Genomic DNA, 19,774 nt, shown 5'->3' on the forward strand with positions numbered 1-19,774 from the left:
AAAAAATAAAGTAAGTAAGTAAGTAAAATAGACGCCAAAACTCAAAAAAATATATTAAAATAAGACCTTGGAACAGGGACACATGAAGTTGACACGAACCTTTATTATAATGCACGTTGGGCCCATCTGACTGCGTGAATTGCCCCATCAGCAAGAATAGGTGTGAAAAGGTCCCTCAACAGAGTGTGCACCCCGAAAGCCCCTGGTCTGCTCAGGACACGCTCCTGGAGTCAAGCCTCACCTGTAGGCCCTCTTATCTGAGGACAAACAGCGCCCAGCTCTCCACCGCGATCCTGACTCGCTGGGCTGGGAGCCGGGCTGGAGGGCACACGCTTCCCCTCACCACGTGCCGACTCGGCCCCCGCAGCGCACTGGCTGGCCGGGGCTGGCCTCCCAGGCTTGCAGCCCCTTTCAGCAAGGCCGCGCCTCTCAGACGGGCTCCCTTTCCTGGTTGCAGCTTGGTCTCATCCCCCCAACAGGTGCAGGTCAAGGGCAGTTTTAGCAGAACCTGCACACTGGCGTGTCTCCATCTCCCGCACCTCCCTTTCCCAGCCCACTGCCAAGCCCACCGGAGGCCCTAACAAGGACCCTCACCGAGAGCCACTTTTTGGAAGAGCAGCTGCTTCGAGTATGCAGCCATTCAGCAGAGAGAAACTCGGGCCCAGGTGCACCCTCGCCCGGTGCCCCTGTGGGCCCTGAGGTCTGCCTCTCCAGACCACCCCGGGGGCAGGCCTGGCGGAGCAGAGCCCGGCCCTAGGTCCCTGAGTTGCCATCAGATGTTATAAAAGGTAAGACCTCCCAAAACCCCGTGCCACCTGCTTGGGTTCGAGTCCCAGGGCCAGCCAGACGGCCAGAGGGGCCTCCAGGGCCACAGGCTTGAGTCAGCTGTTAAGTGGGCGCAGTCTCCAGCTGGGGGCTGCTGCCCTGGGCCTGGCGAGTCAAGCCCCTGCCCCCAGATTTTTTACACCCCCCTCGGCTTCCAGATTTGAGATATATGTGTGTAACACACACACGCGAACGGTGTAGTTCCACGGGATATTTCTGTTCTCAGACTCGTGAGGAAGTTGCTCTGGGGGCTCCCTCCAGCTGCCTCCGCAGTGCATGGCTGCCTCCCACGAACACACCGTCCACCTACAGCAGGAGGATGTGAGGCAGGTGGGGGTGAAGGGAGGGCAGAAAGGCCGCCCCTGGGGGACACGGGCTGGGCCTCGGACCAGCAGCCGGTCTGCAGCTAGAGCTGGGTGGGGACGCACGAGCACTGCGCTCTTTCTCCCAAACGGAGCCCCGCAGAAGCCTGGGTGCTGGGCTGTGGGAAGCGGCTCCTTAGCCACACCCCTGGCAGTGCCGGGAGCGGTGGGGCGGCCTCAGAGGAGCACTAAGGCACTGTCGGGCTGTCCCCGCGTGGCTGTCAGTACCACAGGCCCGCTCCAGGTGGATGGCGTGGCCAGTCCAGGGAGCTTGCTCGGTCCCTGGTCAAGTCACCAGGGGCCCAAATCTAGAAGGCTGCTAACCCCGAGAATAGGACAGCGGGTTGGGAATGGAATTTTAAGGAAAACTAACAATCCCAGTGGAAGAGAAATCTACACTCCCTGCTGCGTCCAGCACCTCGGGGTCCCCAGTCACTGGGCCCCGTCCTCCTTCCCCAGCCTCTGTGGAGCCAACCTCCAAGACCAGCCCCAGGCTGGAGAATAAGACACCATCCTGGCCGCCAGGCAGGGCATCTGTAAAAATGGGCGTAACGTGCTGAAAACCAAAACGGAGCGTCGTGCCTCCGCGATGACTTGCATGGTCAGGCATGGGAACCGTGAAGCACCAGAGCTCCAGACTTGCGGGAGTGCCGGCCCCTGTCCAGTGCATGTGATGGGCCGCCCGGGACGAGGGAGGAGGGAGGAGGTACAGGCACCGGGCTCAAGGTCTCAGCCCCACAAGGGCCAGAGCCGGAAAACCGAGAGCGGCTCTGATTAGCGCGCCACATTGTGTGCGTGCCAAGGGACCCTGGCTAAAACCACAGACCTCACGAGTGTGTTTGCCCAGGGAGGAGATGTAGGAGCCCGGGACCCCTCTTCTAGCTCCCCCCAGAAAGATGGGGACTGGTGGAGCAGAGCCTAACAGAGCTCCTCCAAGCCAGCCTGGGGCTGGGATTCCTGGAGCCCCCTGAGCCACGGGGTGGGCCATCCCAGAGGAGGGAGGGAGAGGAAATGGAAGACTGTGTGTGTCCCCTCCCTCCAAGTGCAGCAGCAGAACAGCCACCGTGGGGGCACTAAGGCTGGCTCGGTCACACCCCGTCCTCGGGGACTGCAGGAGAGGGACCGATGCCCCCCAGCCTCCGGGCCATGCTGATCAGGGAGCGCAGCTGCACCAGCTTGGGGGGCCCCACCTCCTGGGGGTCCTGATTCTCCAGCCACCGCAGAGCTGTCTCCAGACCCCGGACAGCCTCCCCAGCTGTGGGCACGGCGGCCTCCTCCTCCTCCCCACCCCCCACGACAGAGGGTAGGCTGTCCAAGGTGGGAGGGGCAGCAGGGACCAGTACAGGGGGCCGGCCAGGACCTGCGTCCTCTCTGCAGCTGTCGGGCAGCCCCCCGTCATCGTCCAGGTGCAGCCACTTGGCCACCTCCTCTGGCGCCAGGCGCTTGTAAGCCAGGGCTGCCAGGTGCGTGAGGTCGCTGAGCACCCGGCTGTGCTCCGCGGCTTCCTCGGCCTGGCCGGCGGGCTGCCCGGCACATTCTTCGGCGGGCCGGGGCTCGAAGGCCGCCCGTAAGCCCAGCAGCCAGCACCGCTCAATGCTGCCTGCCTGCACCAGGTCCCAGGACAGGCCGGCCAGGTAGAGCATGTCCTTGAGCATGAAGCTGCGCATGAAGTCCAGCGGTGAGCCCCCCGCACAGGACACGGCCAGCCTCAGCAGCTCCCGCTTGTACAGCTGCTTGAAGGCGGCCACGACGCCCTGCTCCAGCGGCGCCGGGATGTGCGCCCGGCTGCTGCCCTTGGACAGGAAGAGCACGCGCACAGCCCCGTCCGGGGTCTGGAGCTCTTCTGGGGGGCTGAGGGGCTCCGGCCGACACCGCCGGAGGGTGTCCTCGCTGTCCTCCAGGGCGGGCATTCTGGCTGCTGGGCTGGGGCAGGGCGGGTGGGCCACCAGCAGCACGGCCTTCTGCTGCAGGCAGCTGCGGCGCAGGTACCGTCTCACGCCGGGGACGAACTCCTCGAAGAACCAGCCCCGCAGCAGCGGACGGCTGAGCCAGGCGTCCGGGCTGTAGCGGTAGGAGGCGGGGAACTTGTCCTGGTTGTGGTGGCGCAGGCTAGGCGGGTCCGGCAGCTGCCCGATGACCAGCGGCTTCAGCTTGTGGCTGCCGGTCAGGTTGGCGGCCAGCAGCACGGTCACCCGGTCACCCCGCCAGCGCCGGCCGCAGCCCCCCGCGCCGGGGTCCCCCGCGCCCAGGGGCGCGGCCTGCTCCGGAAGCAGCTTCCAGTAGAGGCCAGTGACGTTCGCGTTGTAGATCTGCTCGTCGCCGTAGCCGCCCTCCGCGGGGGGCGGCGGGGCCGGGGCCCGGGCGGGCGGGGGGCCGGCGCCGGAGCCGGAGCCGGGGGGCTGCGCGGGCTCCTGCTTGACGGGCGGGCCGGCCGCGGGGCCCGCGGCCAGGGGCTCGGCCTCGCCGTAGATGCGCTGGCTGGAGATGCCGTGGCGCTTCTGCCAGCGCCAGAACCAGCCGTGGCTGGCCTTGAAGGTGCACTCGGGCCCGTAGATCTGGCGCGCGAAGGCCTCGGCCTGCGCCTGGATGAGCGGCCCCGACAGCGGCACGCCGTGCTGGCGCAGCGCCAGGAACCACGAGTAGACGGCGCGGTCGATCTCCTCCTCGTTGGCCAGCCGCATCTTCTTGCGCTGCGTGCCCACCTCGCCGCCCAGCTGCTCCAGGAACCAGCGCAGCTTCGGCTCGTCCTTGAGCCAGCCGCGCAGCGTGCCGCCCGGCACCCCGAAGTCGCGGCACACGCTGGCCTGCCGCTCGCCGCCCTTGACGCGCTCGATGGCCCGCAGCTTGTCCTTGATGGAGTAGGCCTTGCGGAAGGCCATCTTCACGGCCACGCGGGGCCGCGGCCCGGGCGCCGGGGGCGGCGGCGGGCGCGCGGCGGGGGCCGGGGTGGGCGCGGGGAGCCGCGGCGGCTGCGCGGGGCGCCCGGGCGGGGGGTGGCGGCCGCGGCGCGGAGCCGGGCCGGCCGGGGGGCCCGCGGGGTACATGGCTGCGGCGGCGGCGGCGGCGGCGGCGGCGGCGGCGGCGGCGGCGGCGGCGGAGGCGGGGGCGCGGGGGCCACACGCCGGCCCGGCCGGCCGCGCGGGGCGGGGCGCTGGGGGCGGGGCCGACCGGGCCCTCCCCTTTGTCTAGCCAGCTCCGGGGGCGCAGGCGCGCAGGCCCCGCCGCCCGGCCCCGCCCCGCGCGCCGCCCGGCCCCGCCCCGCGCGCCGCCCGGCCCCGCCCCGCGCGCCGCCCGGCCCCGCCCCGCCCCGCGCGCAGCGCCTCCTCCGGCGCGTGTGGGCCCTTCCGCCCCGCCCCGGCCCGACGCGCCCACTGCGCCGGCAGCGGAGGGGTCGCGCGAGCCGCAGTCCTGCCCCCGGCGGCCCGCGGCGGCCCCGCGGGGACACGGCGAGCCCCGTGGTGCTCTCGCACTGCCTGTCTCTCGGCGGCCGCGGGGAGCGTCGCGTCGCGCCGAGGGCCGCGGCGGCGAGGCGGGCGGGGCGCGGGAGCCGCCTCCCCCCGTGCGCGGCCCGCGGCGTGGTCCAGCCCGCTGCTTCATTTCCCGTGCGCGGCCGGGCGGCCGCTTCCTTTCCCCCGCCGTCCCGGGCCACGAGCGCTCCTCGCTGGTCGCCGCGTCCTTGGCAGGCGTGAGTACCGCCGCCCGCGCCCGGAGGGGCCGCACGCGCCGCGGAGACCCCAGGGGCCGGGGCGGGGCGGCGGGGGGCGTCCGGGGTGCGCCCGCGGCTCTACGGCGTCGGTGCGGGCGGAGGGCGCAGGGGGGCGGGGCGCGCTGGCCACGTGGCCGGGCGACCCTGCCGCAGGCCCCCGGCCCCGCCGCGGCGCGGGCGTGGGGGACAGCGGCCGCGGGGTGGGGGGCAGGCGCCCCTCCTTTGTCCAGCGCGCGCTCGTCGGGTACCTGCCGCGCGCGGGTCCTGGACCTGGGGGTCAGGTTCCGGCCCAACCCTCGGGGAACCCTGGCGGTTCGTGGACGCGGGAGAGAGCAAGGACGCGTCTGCTGAGTGGCTCGGAAGAAACGCGCAGGGCTCTCCGAGCGGCCGGGAGCCATGACTGGGATAAGGTGGCCCCGGCAGGAGGCGCCGTGGGAGCCAGTGTCCGAAGGGGTGTGGGTGATTCCTCCCCGAGACGGGGGCACTGTGAGTGCGGGGCAGAGGGAAGGGCTCCTCCTGGAGCCGTGGAGCTAAGGGGGCGGGGCGCGGTGGAGGCTGAGTGTCAGGGTTCCCAGAAGGAAGTGCACCCTGGAGCAGGGGAAGTCGTTGGCTTAACTTGGTGGGGGGGAGGTCCCGGCCCAGCGGGGAGCACCTCTTCAGTTCACCCTGGCCTGCGGCTGGGAGGGACACGTCTTAGGAGGCGTCTGCTGGAGCGGCTCTGACCCCCCGACCTTTTCTGGGTATCCTGAGCCTGTGAGCGTGCTGGCTCAGAGGGGACCTGGTGCTTCCTGAACCTTCCGGGCCCAGCCCTGTGGGTAGCATCGTCTTTCAGAGGGACTGACACAGAAGCCTGTCACCGCTGTAGGACAGTCCGCGTTCTGGGCCTCCTGCCAGTCCTGGGGAGTGCCCTCCAGGCCACCCTTTCCTTCTCTGGAGTGGGGCTTGCTTTGAGGTTCACTGCCCAGGGAGAGCCCTTGATGGCCGGAGACAGCTGCCCTCTGGAGGGGCTGGTGCTGGGCCACCTCCGCAGCGTTGCTCCTGGGGAGCGCCGTTGAGGGGACCAGGGTCAGCACAGGTGGTCAAATGGGCTTGACCCACGTTTTTGTGACGGCAGCTTTCTAGGTTTTTTTTTTTTAAAGATTAACCAAAAAATTATTTTTGGCAGCTGGTGTACTGCTGTTTTTCGGGGACTGCAGAAATGCTGGCAACGGTGTGTGTTGAGCCGTAGCCCTGTGCTCACAGTGTAAGAGGACACGTAGGTGCTCAGAGTAGGTGGTTACGTCGTGCTGGTGTGTGGCATAAGACCCGGGTCCCCAGTTCTTCCCCTCCCTGACTCGGGCTTCCCTTCCCCACTCCCTCCATCCACTGTGTGGGAGGCCTGGGGACGCACACGAGGACTTGAGGTTGGGGAAGCATGTGCGGTACTGGGGTCACTCTGAGGGAAGGGGGTGCGGGGACCAGGCCGAGTAGCTTAGACCGGGTTCTGGCAGTTGGGACAGAATAGAATGACAGGCTGTGGCATTGGAGGTACGGACATTGTTGTGCCTGCCTGGGGTGATGCGGGCAGTTGCAGCGGGAGCCCTGAGTCTGATGGCATGGGGGGCCCCTTTTCTGCCAGCGGGACAGGTTGATGTTTCTGAGTGGGGCTTGGGGTTCCCCCGGCGCAAGGCGGCATTCCTGCCTTGCACAGCTAGCCTCTGTGTGGAGCAGTGCCGTCCTGGGCAGCCACCGCTCCGTGCAGCTGTTCTTGCGGATGCGGATATGCCAGGTGCTTGTCACTGTGCCTCAGACACGGGAGGTACCACGGGACGCTCTGTGGTGAAGCACTGGTCTGACCCTGGGGGCCCAGAGGAGATGAGTTGGCCTGCGCCCCGCCCCCCCCCACCCCATTCCCCATAGTCCTCATGTCGGGTCCCTCTTCCCCGGGAAGATGGGCTCTTTGAGCCCTGGGTGGACAGTTGGGGAGCTCTTCCGTGTGTGACTGGCAGGATGGTGTCCAGGGGATGGGAGAGTGGTATAGAGGGCAGAGCTGGGGGAGGGGGGCAGCCCTTCCCAGAAACATTCCCCAGGCTCTCAGAGACCTACAGGCACTGGCACCTGGGTGGGCTCAGCCATGGTGGGCCACATCGTCCCTTTCTTTGAAGGCCCTCCAGCCAGGGGTGTCCTTTGGGGGTCTGCTGCCAGGTTCCTTTCCCAGCTCTGAGAAGAGCTGTGCCTACCTACGCCTGGAGCATGGGTCCGAGTGCGTGCGGTCGTGAGCGCGGACAGCGCCTGGCTGGGATGGTGGCCAAGGAGGGGCCCGTCTATAGCCAGGACGAGCTCTGCTGCTGGCTGCTTTTCTCGAAGACCCCAGCGGCTGGGTGGGGTGAGATCCCCCGGGGCCTCCTGCACTTCCAGCCCTTGGGGCCCCCTGGGCCGGTGAGAGGGACCACGCCCGCTCGGAGCAGTGCAGGCAGCCTGAGGCACCGGGGCTGGGCCTGAGTGGTGGTCACTTGGCTTTATTGCCGGGCGGGTGAGTGGACAGGGAGACACTGGCAGTCCTGTCCGCTTTCAGGAGCGGAGGGTGGGGACACCGCAGGGCCTTTCCTTCTGCGCGTTGGGTCTGGTGTTCTCAAGTCGGCCCGTGTCTTGCCCCGTTACTGGCTAGCCGTTGCTGTGCCGTTGGGAGAGATGGTGGGGGGGGGGGGCATCTGTTCCTCGGCAGCCTGGGGTCCCCGCTGTGTGACCGGAGGCGTGTTTGGCTTATCTGAGGTGATTGTTCAGACTCACACTTGCTTTTCTCCTGCAAGAGACGGGTTTCCAGTTCCGCGGCTCTTCACGGAACTAAGGAGCTCTCGGAGATGGGGGACGGAGGCCGCGGGGCTGGGCTCTTGCATCTGAGAGGGGGGCAGGGGGAGTACCCTGCCGGCGGGTCCTCCAGGGTCCCCGTGGGGGTCGTTGGTCCCAACACTGGTTTCGCTGCCTCCGGGTGACACAGCCAGCGGGAGTGGCTCACCGTGGCCTGTGCTCCTGCAGGGTCGCTGACTGTCCTTGGGTCTGATGCCTGTGCGCGTGCACACGCACACGCACGCACACACACACACACACACACACGCACACACACACACACATCCCGAGGGTCTCCGAAAGTCCCCGTCTGTCAGGGACCTGATGCTTTCGTGCCTCTGCACGTGAGGCAGAGTTCCTGCTGCAGAAAGGAGGCAGATCTCTAGGGCTCTGTTGAGGGGGCTGCTGGGGGGATCCCGGGGCAGGGCCGGGTCTGGCTGCCTCCGCTCCTGAGCTGCCACCTCTGTTGGGTTTGGGGTGGGGCACAGGGTGTTTTGGCCTGTTTTCCCACCTGGGATTGGGCGAAAGCCCCGTCCTTGCGTGCACAACAGGACTGTCTTGTTCATGCCTGGTTTGATGCCGCACGGGCCCGGGTCCGTAGCTGCTGAGGCCCGTGGACCGCACGTGGTTATTTTGTGGGCGCGACAGTGGGGCTGGGTGGGGGTCCCCTGTATAGCTCCAGGGGGCACTGCGGTGCTGGCTGACCTCCGCAGGTTGGAACAGGTGGGAGGGTGCTCAGAATGCGTCCCCCAGGGCCTGTCTGGGCTCCGGATAGCGACAGACCTGAGAATTGCTCATTTCGAGGGGCAGCTGAGTGGGTGGACTCTGTCGCCTGCTGGGGTTTGGGTGGTGGGTGTGTCGGGTGCTCGACCTCAGTTCACCCCACCCCACGCCTCCGGCCCCCTTCCTCCACGCCTCTGCAACGGCCTTGTGGCTTGCTTGTGCCGTCCTTTCTGACTGCGTCTAACCTTGCTGCTTTCTCTTCATGCCGTCCCAGGAGGCCCGAGTAAAAGTAAGTACCCCTGTCCCCTGCCGCGGCGACCCCTCCGCCTCAGCCGGGGAGCCCCTGGTCCGCTTGTCACGGCATGCGGGGCCCGGCGGGCCTCCCTTTTCTTGTTTCCAACATGGAGGTGCTGGGTTTGCTGGAGCTCGGCTTTGGTCCTGTGCGGTAGGGCAGTGGCGGGGCTGCGCGTCTCCGGGTTTCTCTGGACTGAGTCCGTCCCTGCCTTGCGGAGGGAGCACCCCCCGTGCAGGCCAGGAGTGGCTGGCCAGCTTCTGCCTCTGGGCGGAGCCTGCAGTGATGTCGGGAGACAGGGACAACATTGAGGCCGATAGGGGCTGGCAGGGCCTCCACGCTGGGGGGCTCAGTCTGGTGGGTGCAGCTCGAGGGGTCTGGCCAGCCCAGCCCTGGGCTGTCCTGGTGAGGGTCTACCAGGGGCTTGGTGCCAGAAAGGCTGAAGGGCAGACAAGCCCTGCCCGATTGGCCTGCCGTTCCCTCAGGGACAGTGGGTGATGTCACAATGCCTTGCCTCCTGGGCACCCGCTCCCGCCTCCCACCACTGCCTCTGCCGCCAGCCTGGCCTTGGTGAGTACCGCTGCCAGCCTAGGGAGGAAGGCACGAGGCGGGGTGGGGGGGGAGGTTCAGAGCTCTGTCCACGCCTGGGGCTCTTGTGCCATCAGAGGGCCCCAGCATGTCCCTTCACAGTACAAGGGAGATTCTTCCCCAAATCCCGGTGACTGTGGGGCTTAGACCGCTGACATGTCCCACTGGGTAACAAGAACCAGGTTTCGGTTTTGTTAGGAAAGGGATGTCGACCCTATATAGGTGGTGAAAACAGTTTGCTGTCCTGCCTGCGGAGACCTCGTCTCCTGGAAATGAGGGCCCAGCACGTGGGTGCCCCCGCATAGGTCACTGCGTGACCCCACAGAAGCAGGGGACCCCACATCCTGAGGGGATGCTGCTCAGCCCCCAGGGCAGAGTAGCTCCTGGGTGTTGGTCGGCTGGTGGGGGTCCTTCTGCTTTGGGGGAGCAGGGCCCGGAGTCAGGTCTGTGGCTGGAAGGACTCTGCCACTTGCCTCCGCGCCTCTGGGAGCAGAGTGTGAGCTCAGACCACTAGGTGCGCCTTAAGAGCACACTGGTTTCTGGGCCTTTCTGGGCTGGACCGCTGCTGGCCAGAGGCTGTGATGGTGGCAGTAGCTCTGACCCGTGGTTCAGATGACCGTGGTCTCCAAACCGGAGGGAGCAGCACCTGTAGTGAGGAAGCTGAGGCCTTGTCCACCGTAGCAGACGGGACCCAGAGCCCCCAGCCTGCCTTCCACCACTGGCCTGGGGAGGGGCCCCCTGAGTCAGATGGCGCTGAAAGGAGGGGTGGGCGTCCTCACGACACCCTAGGGCCCCAGAGAGGGTCAGGTGGCCTCCCCGAGCTGTAAGCACAGCCAGAGTGGTGGGCGGATGGCCGGCGGCTGCCGCTGACGGGGGAGCCTGGTTCTTCCGCGATGTGGCCCTGCCAGGACGGGCCCTAGCAGCGTGTGCTGCCCCGGGGCAGGTCGGCCAGCCTCAGAGACCCCCGGAGCGACTCAGGAAACCAGGACCGGCAGTGCTGTGGGCACGTGGCCGAACGTAGCAAAATCAAAGGCCGTCCGGTGAGAACTGTAGATGAGCAGTGAGCGATTTTTCAGCACAAGTGTCTGTTTTGTGGAACATGCTCGTGCTAAGAACGATCTGTTGTTGTTTCTAGAATCACGTTAAGTGCGCGCACCCTGTGTGTCGCGCTGCAGCTCTCTGCGGAGGCTCTAGGAGAGGAGGTGTCTGTGGCCGAAGCTGGGAAACGGTGTTGTCTAGACCCCGTGCAGAGCCGGGTGCCTTAGAAAAGATGAGTTTTCCAGTGAAGGGAGCACGCACACGTGTTTGCTCTTGGCTTCCCTGAGTTGCCCGCGGACTTGACTCTAGGTCCTTGCTTGCTACCGCATGGCACGCCCGTTGGGGAGCACTCCCTGGCCCACCAGCCCCTCGAGTCAGGCCGAGGAGGGGGGTGGGGCCGTCCTCCCGGGGCCCGCTGTGTTGCAACTGCCTTCTTGTGCTTTGCTTTTTAACGCTGTGCGGAAGATGAGGAGCGGGAAGGCCCCCTGTGCCCTGGAGACGGTCTGGGAGGACAAGCAGAAGCATGGGGCAGCCGAGCGGCATTTCTACGAGCAGGAGGCCACACGAACCGCCGCCACCCGGCAGCTCCCGGCGGAGGGGCCAGCCGTGAACGGGCCAGGGCAGGAGGAGGCCAAGGACGCCGAGGAGGCAGGTGCCCCCGACGGCAGCGGCACGAGTGACCCCAGGAAGAGCCTGGACGGAAAGAAGCCGCCGCAGAAGAAGAGGAAGCGCTCCCCCAAGAGCGGCCTGGGCCAGGCCGACCTGGCCCTGGTGGGCCTCTCCGCCGACCGCGTGTGGCTGGACAAGCCCGTGTTTGACCGGGCGGAGAGCTCCTACCGCCAGAGGCTGGCGGCCGCGGCCGCTCAGACAGCCCAGCCAGCCACCCGGGGCCCCTGCACGCACGGAAGCCAGGTGGCCTGCCACCACGTGACCTGGGGCATCTGGGTCAACAAGTCCGCCTTCGACCAGGCCGAGCGGGCGTTTGTGGAATGGTCTCAGGCCCTGCTGCTGGCCGCCGAGGGCAGCAGCCGGCCGGGGGCTTCCGACACGGGCCAGCAGGCCGCCGGCCCCGACCTGGCGCTCGCCCGCCAGCCCAGCCCGCTGGCCGCCGGCCCGTCCCCACTGGGCAGCCTGCAGGCGCTGGTGCGGGAGGTGTGGCTGGAGAAGCCCCAGTACGATGCAGCCGAGAGGGGCTTCTACGAGGCCATGTTTGACGGCCACCCCCCGGGGAAGGTGCGTCTGCAGGAGCGAGCGGGCCCGGCCGAAGGGGCCCGGCGGGGCCGCAGAGACCGGCGGGGCCGAAACGCCGTGGGAAGCAAGCGGGCCGGGCCTCGGCGGGTCGACGGGGAGGCCTCGTCTGCTGTGCCCTACTGGTACTTCCTGCACCGGGACGCCGAGGCTCCCTGGCTCAGCAAGCCCGCCTATGACAGCGCGGAGAGCCGCCACCACGCTGCCGAGGCCCTCCGCGTGGCCTGGCGCCTCGAGGCCGCATCCCTGGCTCACCGACCCGGCGCCCGCTCGGGCCCGTCCGTGCCCAGCCTGAGACCCAAGTAGGAGAAACACGCCGTGCGGGTTCCTGGGCTGGGGCCCTGCCTACGCCTCTCCCCACCCCCATCCCGGCACAGCCTCCCCAGCACTCCTGGACCCGGCCAAGTGGGATGCAGGAGTGGGTTGGGCAGAGGTAGTTCCTGGGGCCGTGCAGCAAAGTCCTCCCAAGGTTTGGGGCTGTAGGGGGTGGAAGGGGGTGAGCACAGGGCTGAGTCCGCCTGGTGTAGGGTTTCCCTTAAGGGCAACTCCCAGAGGCCCTTGTGGCTGTCACAGGGCAGGGCAGGGGCGTGGAGAAAGCTCCCGGCCCAAACCCCACTGGGGGACCCGTGGGAGCCGGCACGTACCCCCGCCTCCATCATCTGGAACCACCTCTGAGGGGAGGTGAGTGTGTCTGGGACTCAAGCCTGCCGTCTCTTGAGCACCCTGGGTCTGAAGGAGACCCTGGAAGAGGCCTGCTCGCCTCTAGCTCGGGGACCCAGGGCTTGACCCAGGAGGGTTCCATGTGGCACCAGCGGTGGTTCCTGGGTGCCTGGGCCTGGAGAAGGGTGGGGGTAGAGTCGGGTGGCCCAGCAGAGATGACCAGCTCCAAGAGAACGGTGCACTCACACCAGCGGGACGGTGTGGGGCGTGGGTGGCTGCGTGGGTCAGGCCTCCAGGGAAGCCGCGCCACCCCGGCCCCGCGTTCCCTTTGGCAACCCCACATCGCCTCGGTGGGGTTGGATATGCTGTTGGACAGGGTGTAGGACCCCCTGTGCGGGAGTGTCCCCATCGGCAATGTGGGGGATCCTGGAGCTAAAACTCTCCATAGTGACCTGGCTCCCCCTGACGGGTGGAGGGAGGAGAGTCACAGGACCTAGTCCCCTTGCGGTCACCATGGGCGTACTTGATGAGGTCCAGTGATAGCCTGGGGCCTTGGCACAGAGAGTTGGTGAGATTGGGTCCATTTCTTTCACCCTGGGTCAGGAGCGGGAGGGGCTCAGTGGAGGGAGGGCAGCAGGCAAGCCTAGTGAGGGTCCTGGAGAGAGCTGGGCGTTCTCAAGCTTCCTGGCCTCTGGATCTCGGGGAGCGTCCCTTGTGTTTGTTGATTTTTGCCGTGTTAGCTTTGAAAACAGAAATGCTGGAAGTACTTTATTCGTTGAAAAATAAGTTTGTTACTGGTTGCTGGTTTTTCTGTGAGGACATTTGGGCGAGCAGAGTGACCTAGTTTGACGTTCTCGGAAACTCTCTTTAGTGTGTTGCCTAAGAGGAGGCAGCTGGATTCTCACACTTGCTTCTGCATTCGGTCTGTTGACGTGAATTGTTTGATGGACATAATAAATTGAGCCTCGCACAGATGCGTGGTTGGAAAGGAAGGCCCTGGGGACCCCTGGAAGTTCCCCACCCCAGTTGGAGAGCCGCTGGTTCTGGGGACAAGCCTGGGAACTGCTAGTCGAGGACCCAAGGGGTGGGAGCAGGGATGGTGTGCGTGAGGGGGCTGGTTACAGACTGGGTTCAGCCATGCCAAGACCATCTGTGCTCTGACCCGGACCCCTGGCCACCCTCCACCCTTGGTACCTGGGCTGTTGGCGGGGTGCTCGTGCGGGCCAGGCCTGGGGCCTATGGGGCTGCCCCTTTTCCTTCCAGCGGACCATCTTAGTTTCTCCTCCCTTTGTAGCAGGAAAATGGCTACAAACTTCCTAGTGCACGAGAAGATCTGGTTTGACAAGTTCAAATACGACGATGCAGAAAGAAAATTCTACGAGCAGATGAACGGGCCTGTGGCTGGCTCCTCGCGCCAGGTAGGGGTGGACTCGGAGCATGATGGGGGTTGGCCAGAGGCTGGGCTGGAGTCTTTGGAGGCCTGGCCCTGGATAGGGCCTGCTTGTGCGCTCCTGCGTGGGATGGACCATTCCCCTCCACAGCTCACAGCTCAGAGCTCAGAGCGCCGGACGCACCGGTGCCGATCAGGTGTAGGCCTGGGCTGGGCCCCGTTGTCCCGGCTGCAGGACTCTGGCAGACGCCAGCTCCTTGCGCTCCTTGCGGTTCTGCCGGGCTTTCGTTCTGTGCTGCTCTTGCTGGCTTTCTGTAGGAGGCTTTGTCTCGCTCTTTTTTTTTTTTTTTAATTAAAATTGTTTTAATGGGGGAAAAAGGAAAAACACTGGTTCTTTCTGCACCGTCTACAGGAGAACGGTGCCAGCGTGATCCTCCGAGACATCGCGAGAGCCAGAGAGAACATCCAGAAATCCCTGGCCGGAGTGAGTACCTGCGGGCTTGCCTGGCACTGTTGGCCTCACGCCCAGCGGCATGTCTGACCTTGGCCCGGGCCCTGCCGCCGAGCATCAGGCCCTCAGAAACAAGTCAGGGCCAGGTGTGCAGTGCTGGGAGACGCCCACCCCCACAGGAGCCCGCCCCGCAGGGCCCCTGGGCTGCTTGCTGGGGGTTGTCCGGACTCCTTCCTGCCTTCACCCCGGCTGCTGCTCAGTGCCACCCCTGGGCCCATACCAGTGGCCTCTGGCGCGCTCGCTCCACAGGCCGAGGCCTGGACACAGCCGCCTCGCTGGGCGCCCTGCCTGGGGAGGAGCCTGAGCGGCGGCGGCTGCTGCCCCTTTCTCTTGCTCCCCAGGCCCCGCCTCCCTAGCGAGATGGGTTCCCGGGCTGTGTACCGTCCAAACAGACAGAGTTTGAGGCTCAGAGAGGGGCTGTGCCACCGGTTTGGCCTCCAGGTCCCAGAGGGGACCAAGAGAGGGCAGGGCCCTGTCCAGCTCCGCTCCCAGCCTGGTGGGGCAGCTGTGTCCCTAGGAGGAGACAGACCCGCTGCTCTGCCTGCCCGAGCCAGCAGAGCCAGGTCGTCATGTTTTTGCGACAGGTGCTGTCCTGTGTTTAAAAGCCGAGTATGATCAGAATCGTGTTCCTTCTGGGGACTTTTTTTTCTTTCTTCCTTTTTTAAAATTTTTTTATTTGACAGAGAGAGAGAGAGAGATATCACAAATAGGCAGAGAGAGAGAAAGAGAGGAGGAAGGAGGCTCCCCGCTGAGCAGAGAGCCCAACTCGGGGCTCGATCCCAGGACCCTGAGCCAAAGGCAGAGGCTTAACCCACTGAGTTCCCCAGGCACCCCCCTTCTGGAGACTTTCTAGGAAAGACTCTTCATTGCCTTTTCCACCCCAAAGCAGCTGCCTGCATCCCTGGCCCGTGGCTTCTTGCCAGCCGTGTCAGGACTCAAGACCCTGCTTCCTCACGTCTCCTTCTCTTCAGCCTCTCACGGGCACAGGGACCGCCCACATCCCCCAGTAGCCTTTTTCCGTCTCCAGAGCCTCCACTTTGTTCTCTGGGCAGAGTCCCTTTTGCCACTGGTCATCTTTCTAGCAGCTCTGGGGATTAGTACATGGGCAGGTTTGGGAGCCTCTGCCTGCCACGGCTGGTTTGGACATCCCGGCTCCTCGGCCGTTGGCAGGAAGCTCTTGACAAACCCCAGGGGCGGTTGCCGCTGCCGGGCCCTCCTTTCTGCTTGGCCGCCACTTGCTGTTGCCCCAGGCCCGTGTGTCAAGACTGCAGCCCCCGGAAGGCCAGGCCCGGGGACCTGGGCGGCTCTGGGCCGGCTGCCCGGGGAGTTCCTGGGCTGCGGGAACTCTCTCTGGCCGGGTTAGGGGTTGACTGCTGGGTCCTGGTCTTGGGGAAAGCATGTGGGCGTCTACTAGGACTTGGGGGCTGAGTTGCTGTGACAAAGCAGCCCAGACCGAGGGCTTACACCAACTTTATTTCCTCAGTCTGGAAGCTAGAAGTCCAAGGTCAAGGTGTAGCAGGTTCTGAGCCCGCTTCTGGGCATGTGCGTGGCCCTTGTTCCCCTGTGTGCTGTCATTGTTTTCCCTCCGGGTGTCTGTCTGGCTGTCCTTCTGTGAGGACAGTAGTCAGAATCAGGGCCATCCTAAGGAGCTCACGGTAACTGGGTTGCCACTGTGGAGGCCCGATCTCCAGATGAGCATGTGCTCTGAGGCCGTGGTGGGGACTTAGAGGTCTGCCCTTCAGCTGCTGATAGGGACCCAGGACAGACCTTGCTGGCCCAGCCCCAGGCGTGGATTTGGGTCGGAGAGAGCTGGGATGTTAGAACCCAGAGCTTCCTGGGCATTGTGCGTGGTGCCAGGGTAGGGTTGGACGTGGGGATGGAAGATGGCACTGTCCGCTGTGGCCCACTGTCACTGTCACAGGCTAGGACTAGACAGGGTGGCCTCGGGCTGCCTCACAGGCTGGGGCTGGGGTCCCAGACGGCCTGGCGTCCTCAGTCCTTGCCTGGCTCAGGGTCAGGGTGGTGAGGTTGTCCCAGGGCATAGACGTCAGTGAGAGGCCGGGGGCGGGGGCGCACACAGGGCCCGGTGGTGGTAATGCAGTAGCCACCAGCCCCCGGGGCTTTGCCTGTCACTTCCCTTAGCCTTGTGGCCGGTGGGGGGCGGGGGGGGGGGCTTGCCTGGAGCTTGCCCCCTTGGGACCTGTCAGCAGGCAGCCCCCACTTAGTGGTGTCCTCAGCCTGTAGCCGGACCTTGATGGATTTGCCCGGCCGGTGCTGAGCCCCCAGGAGAGGGGAGCCAGGCCTGGCTGTGCGGGCTGGGGGAACAGGAGGGGACGGCCAGAACTTCATCCCCATGTGATGGAAACTCTTGGGAAATGCTATTGAGAAAGGCAGTGGGAGCTGAGTGCTGGGGACACAGGCGGGAGAGGGGGCCATGTGCCAGGTGGCAGCAGCCAGGGCTTTGGAAGCCCTGCCCAGCTTTCTGCGGGTGGGGCAAGGGGTTGAGCTGAAGGCAGGGAGTGCCGGTACTCGTGCCGCAGCCCCAGCTGCATGGCGGCTGGTCTGCCTCCGGCCGGCTCTGCTAGGAGCCAGAGGTGGGTGCTGCTGGGTCACGGGGGCTGCGTTGCTCACCGACCCCCAGTAGGGAGCCGGGCGCCTGCCAGCCTGTCCTTTCTGGGGCCCTTTAGCCCATCTGTGATTTGGGGTGCATCGAACACAGGAGAAGGCCGTGGGCTTGCCCTCACGGAGGGGCTTCCTGTCCTCTCTGTTGGGGTGTGTGTGTCGGCCCCTGAGGTGTAACATGGGCTTGAGATGCGGCGCCCTGCTGAGTCAGGTGACAGGTTCCCGGTCAGGGAGGACCCCGAGGGAGGCTGACAGGCAGCTGTGCGGCCCCAGGTCACCCAGAGCCTTCAAGGGCTGAGCCCGTGGGCCAGGTGACAGGTGTATGGCCTGGGGGAGGCAAGGTGCTATGCAGTGTCCATGCCTGGCACAGAACAGCTTCTTTTTCTACCCTCACTGGGCCCTCAACTCTCTTCTGTGCCATTTGCAGTTCCCGGCTGTGCTGTCTGGCCCCATTAGGGCCCTGGCCGTCCCAGGGCTATGGGCAGTGACAGCCAGCTGTGGGTTCGGCATTACCCCCTGCCCGGCTCCCCTGGGCCCTGTGCTTCCTGCTTGGGTTTGTGCTCACAGGGCCTCCTGCCCACTTGGGCTGGAGTATCGCGGGTGGACTGAGCGGGGCCGACAGGAGCTGCTTCCTGGTGTCCGGCCGGTCCCCCCCACGCGTTGGGGTTCTGATTCTTGGTGGCTGTGAACCGGGGCACCCTGGGAGCAGGCTGGGGGTGGGGGGCACGTCCTCACCTCCCCGCTGCCTTCCAGAGCTCAGGCCCTGGGGCCTCCAGCGGACCCAGCGGGGATCACGGCGAGCTTGCCGTCCGCATTGCCAGCCTGGAAGTGGAGAATCAGAGCCTGCGAGGAGGTGAGTCCCTGAGCCTAACGGGTGGGATGCCCGCCCTCCCCTGCCTCCTGGTCCCCCACTGGTCTCCCGCCCTTGGACCAACACCCTCTTCGCCCCCACAGTGGTGCAGGACCTGCAGCAGGCCGTCTGCCGGCTAGAGGCCCGGCTGAGCGTGCTGGAGAAGAGCTCCCCCACCCACCGGGCCACAGCCCCACAGACCCAGGTGAGGACCCTTCTCAGACCAGGGGCCCTCCGCCTGGGCACAGGGGTGGGGGTGGGGGGGACAGAAGGTGCTCCTGGCCCTCACCCCCATGGGGGCCTGGCGTCTTCGAGGCCCCTAGCTGGGGTGCCGTAGCTGGGGCCCCTGTGGCACAGGCCTCAACCTCCCACCCCCCATGGCAGCACGTGTCCCCCATGCGCCAAGTGGAGCCCCCTGCCAGGAAGGCCGCTACTGCTGCGGAGGACGATGAGGACGATGCCATCGACCTGTTCGGCAGCGATGAGGAAGAGGACAAGGAGGCCGCGCGACTGCGAGAGGAAAGGCTGCGGCAGTACGCCGAGAAGAAAGCCAAGAAGCCCGCGCTGGTGGCCAAGTCTTCCATCCTCCTGGACGTCAAGCCCGTGAGTGGCCCACCCCTGCCTCCGCCCCCACGGTGCCTTGGAACCGTGGGCTGTAAACCTAGATTGCTGGGGGGGGGGGGGATGGGACATTCCCTGGGGTCTGCTGCCCCTGACCCGGCCTCTGCACCCCCTTCCCCCGCAGTGGGACGATGAGACAGACATGGCCCAGCTGGAGGCCTGCGTGCGCTCCATCCGGTTGGACGGGCTGGTCTGGGGGGGCTCCAAGCTGGTGCCCGTGGGCTATGGCATCCGCAAGCTGCAGATCCAGTGTGTGGTAGAGGATGACAAGGTGGGGACCGACCTGCTGGAGGAGGAGATCACCAAGTTCGAGGAGCATGTGAGTGGCCAGGCCCCCGCGCACACCCCTGGCCTGGTGGGCGGCCGGAGTGGGTGGGTCTTTGGGAGACTGGGCCCCCCTGTGACGAGTGGCCTTCCTCCTCCTCAGGTGCAGAGTGTCGACATAGCTGCTTTCAACAAGATCTGAGCGCGGGCTTCAGGCCTGGGTGTGTGAGGCCCCACAGCCATTAAAGACTGAGAGTGCACTGTCTGGCTCCTGTCCTCGTCTGGGCCCCGGGGGGCGGGCCTGTTCAGTGAGCAGCACTGCGGGGCTCCGGGCCTCACACTCGGCCTGCGTCTCCTGAGTGTCGCAGCCGGGCCCCTGTCCTGCTGCCGCTCCACCGGTGACCCCAGGGGCCAATCCCACCCTCCCCTTTCTTGGCATGGTGTTCTTGTGGCTGTGTGACCTCACTTCCCATCTGCCCCTTCTCTGTCTCCCGACTGCCCTCCTGACTGCACTCCACCGTCGGTCACAAGGGGCACGCCGAGTTCGAGCTGTTGCAGCCAGAAACCGCGTGGGTCCCCCCCTCTGCGGGGGCTGCTGGTCCGTCTGAGGCACGGGAGGCCCTTCCCCCACTCTGCCTCCTCTGGGTTCCATTCCCTGCCCAGCTGACCCCATGGGAGCAGAAGCATCGGGGAAGAAGGGTTCCAGCGGCAGTCCGGGCCCTGCTGCTGTGACTATTCATGGGCCCCCCAAGTGGGACCTGGGGGAGACCGTGCCAGGCCTCTCACAAAGCCTGGCTGATTCCTTAGATGAGGCCCTCCGTGTGCCGCCCAGTCTGTTCTGTGGCCTGCCCGTCCCTCCCTTCCTGGCGACCTGGACCCTGGACAGGCCCGGGATAAATGGCCCTGTGGAGTTGGGCCTGCGGTCCTGTCTGGGCAGTACTTGGCCCTGGCGGCCCCTCCCTGGACTATTGGCCAGTGTGCCTGGTGAGACGGCCATTCTCTAAGCTGGGGACAAAGGGTGTGCGCTGTGGGGACTTCTGGTCAGAGCTGGTGTCCTGGGGGGGGCCTTGATGGGGGGGGCCTGGGTACAGGCTGTCCCCGTTATAGGGTGGATTCCTGTAGGTGCAAAAATCTGGGTGCCTGCCGAGGGTGGTCCAGCAGCCCCCTCGCTGTGTGTCAGCACCACACTGGTCCCTGAGCCACAGTGTCGCACCACCTACGTGTCCTCGCGGAGCAGGTTCGCGAGTC

The 19,774-nt window shown here is 66.0% G+C and overlaps 2 protein-coding genes across 3 annotated transcripts; one reads left to right on the forward strand and one right to left on the reverse strand.

Moving 5' to 3' along the window:
- Window positions 1–2,275: 2,275 nt before the first annotated feature.
- On the reverse strand, window positions 2,276–5,291 carry TIGD5 (tigger transposable element derived 5; the record flags this gene model as incomplete). The annotated part of the gene is made up of 3 exons (XM_080800181.1): window positions 2,276–3,517; window positions 3,566–4,156; window positions 4,560–5,291. 3 exons carry the CDS (start codon window positions 5,289–5,291, stop codon window positions 2,276–2,278), a joined length of 2,565 nt encoding a protein of 854 aa, XP_080656307.1.
- EEF1D (eukaryotic translation elongation factor 1 delta) lies at window positions 4,579–18,786 on the forward strand. 2 transcript variants are annotated; one of them, XM_080801265.1, is made up of 8 exons: window positions 4,579–4,872; window positions 13,563–13,686; window positions 14,071–14,142; window positions 17,545–17,644; window positions 17,746–17,846; window positions 18,026–18,244; window positions 18,387–18,581; window positions 18,690–18,786. In XM_080801265.1, exons 2-8 carry the CDS (start codon window positions 13,570–13,572, stop codon window positions 18,726–18,728), a joined length of 843 nt encoding a protein of 280 aa, XP_080657391.1. In that variant the 5' UTR covers window positions 4,579–4,872; window positions 13,563–13,569; the 3' UTR covers window positions 18,729–18,786. The 2 variants fall into 2 exon arrangements, with proteins under 2 accessions (XP_080657391.1, XP_080657390.1); XM_080801264.1 differs by lacking the exon at window positions 4,579–4,872 and adding an exon at window positions 10,372–11,910.
- Window positions 18,787–19,774: the final 988 nt, after the last annotated feature.

The sequence above is a fragment of the Martes martes genome (genome assembly GCF_963455335.1).
Source record: "Martes martes genome assembly, chromosome: 4".
Taxonomy (NCBI): Eukaryota; Metazoa; Chordata; class Mammalia; order Carnivora; family Mustelidae; genus Martes; species Martes martes.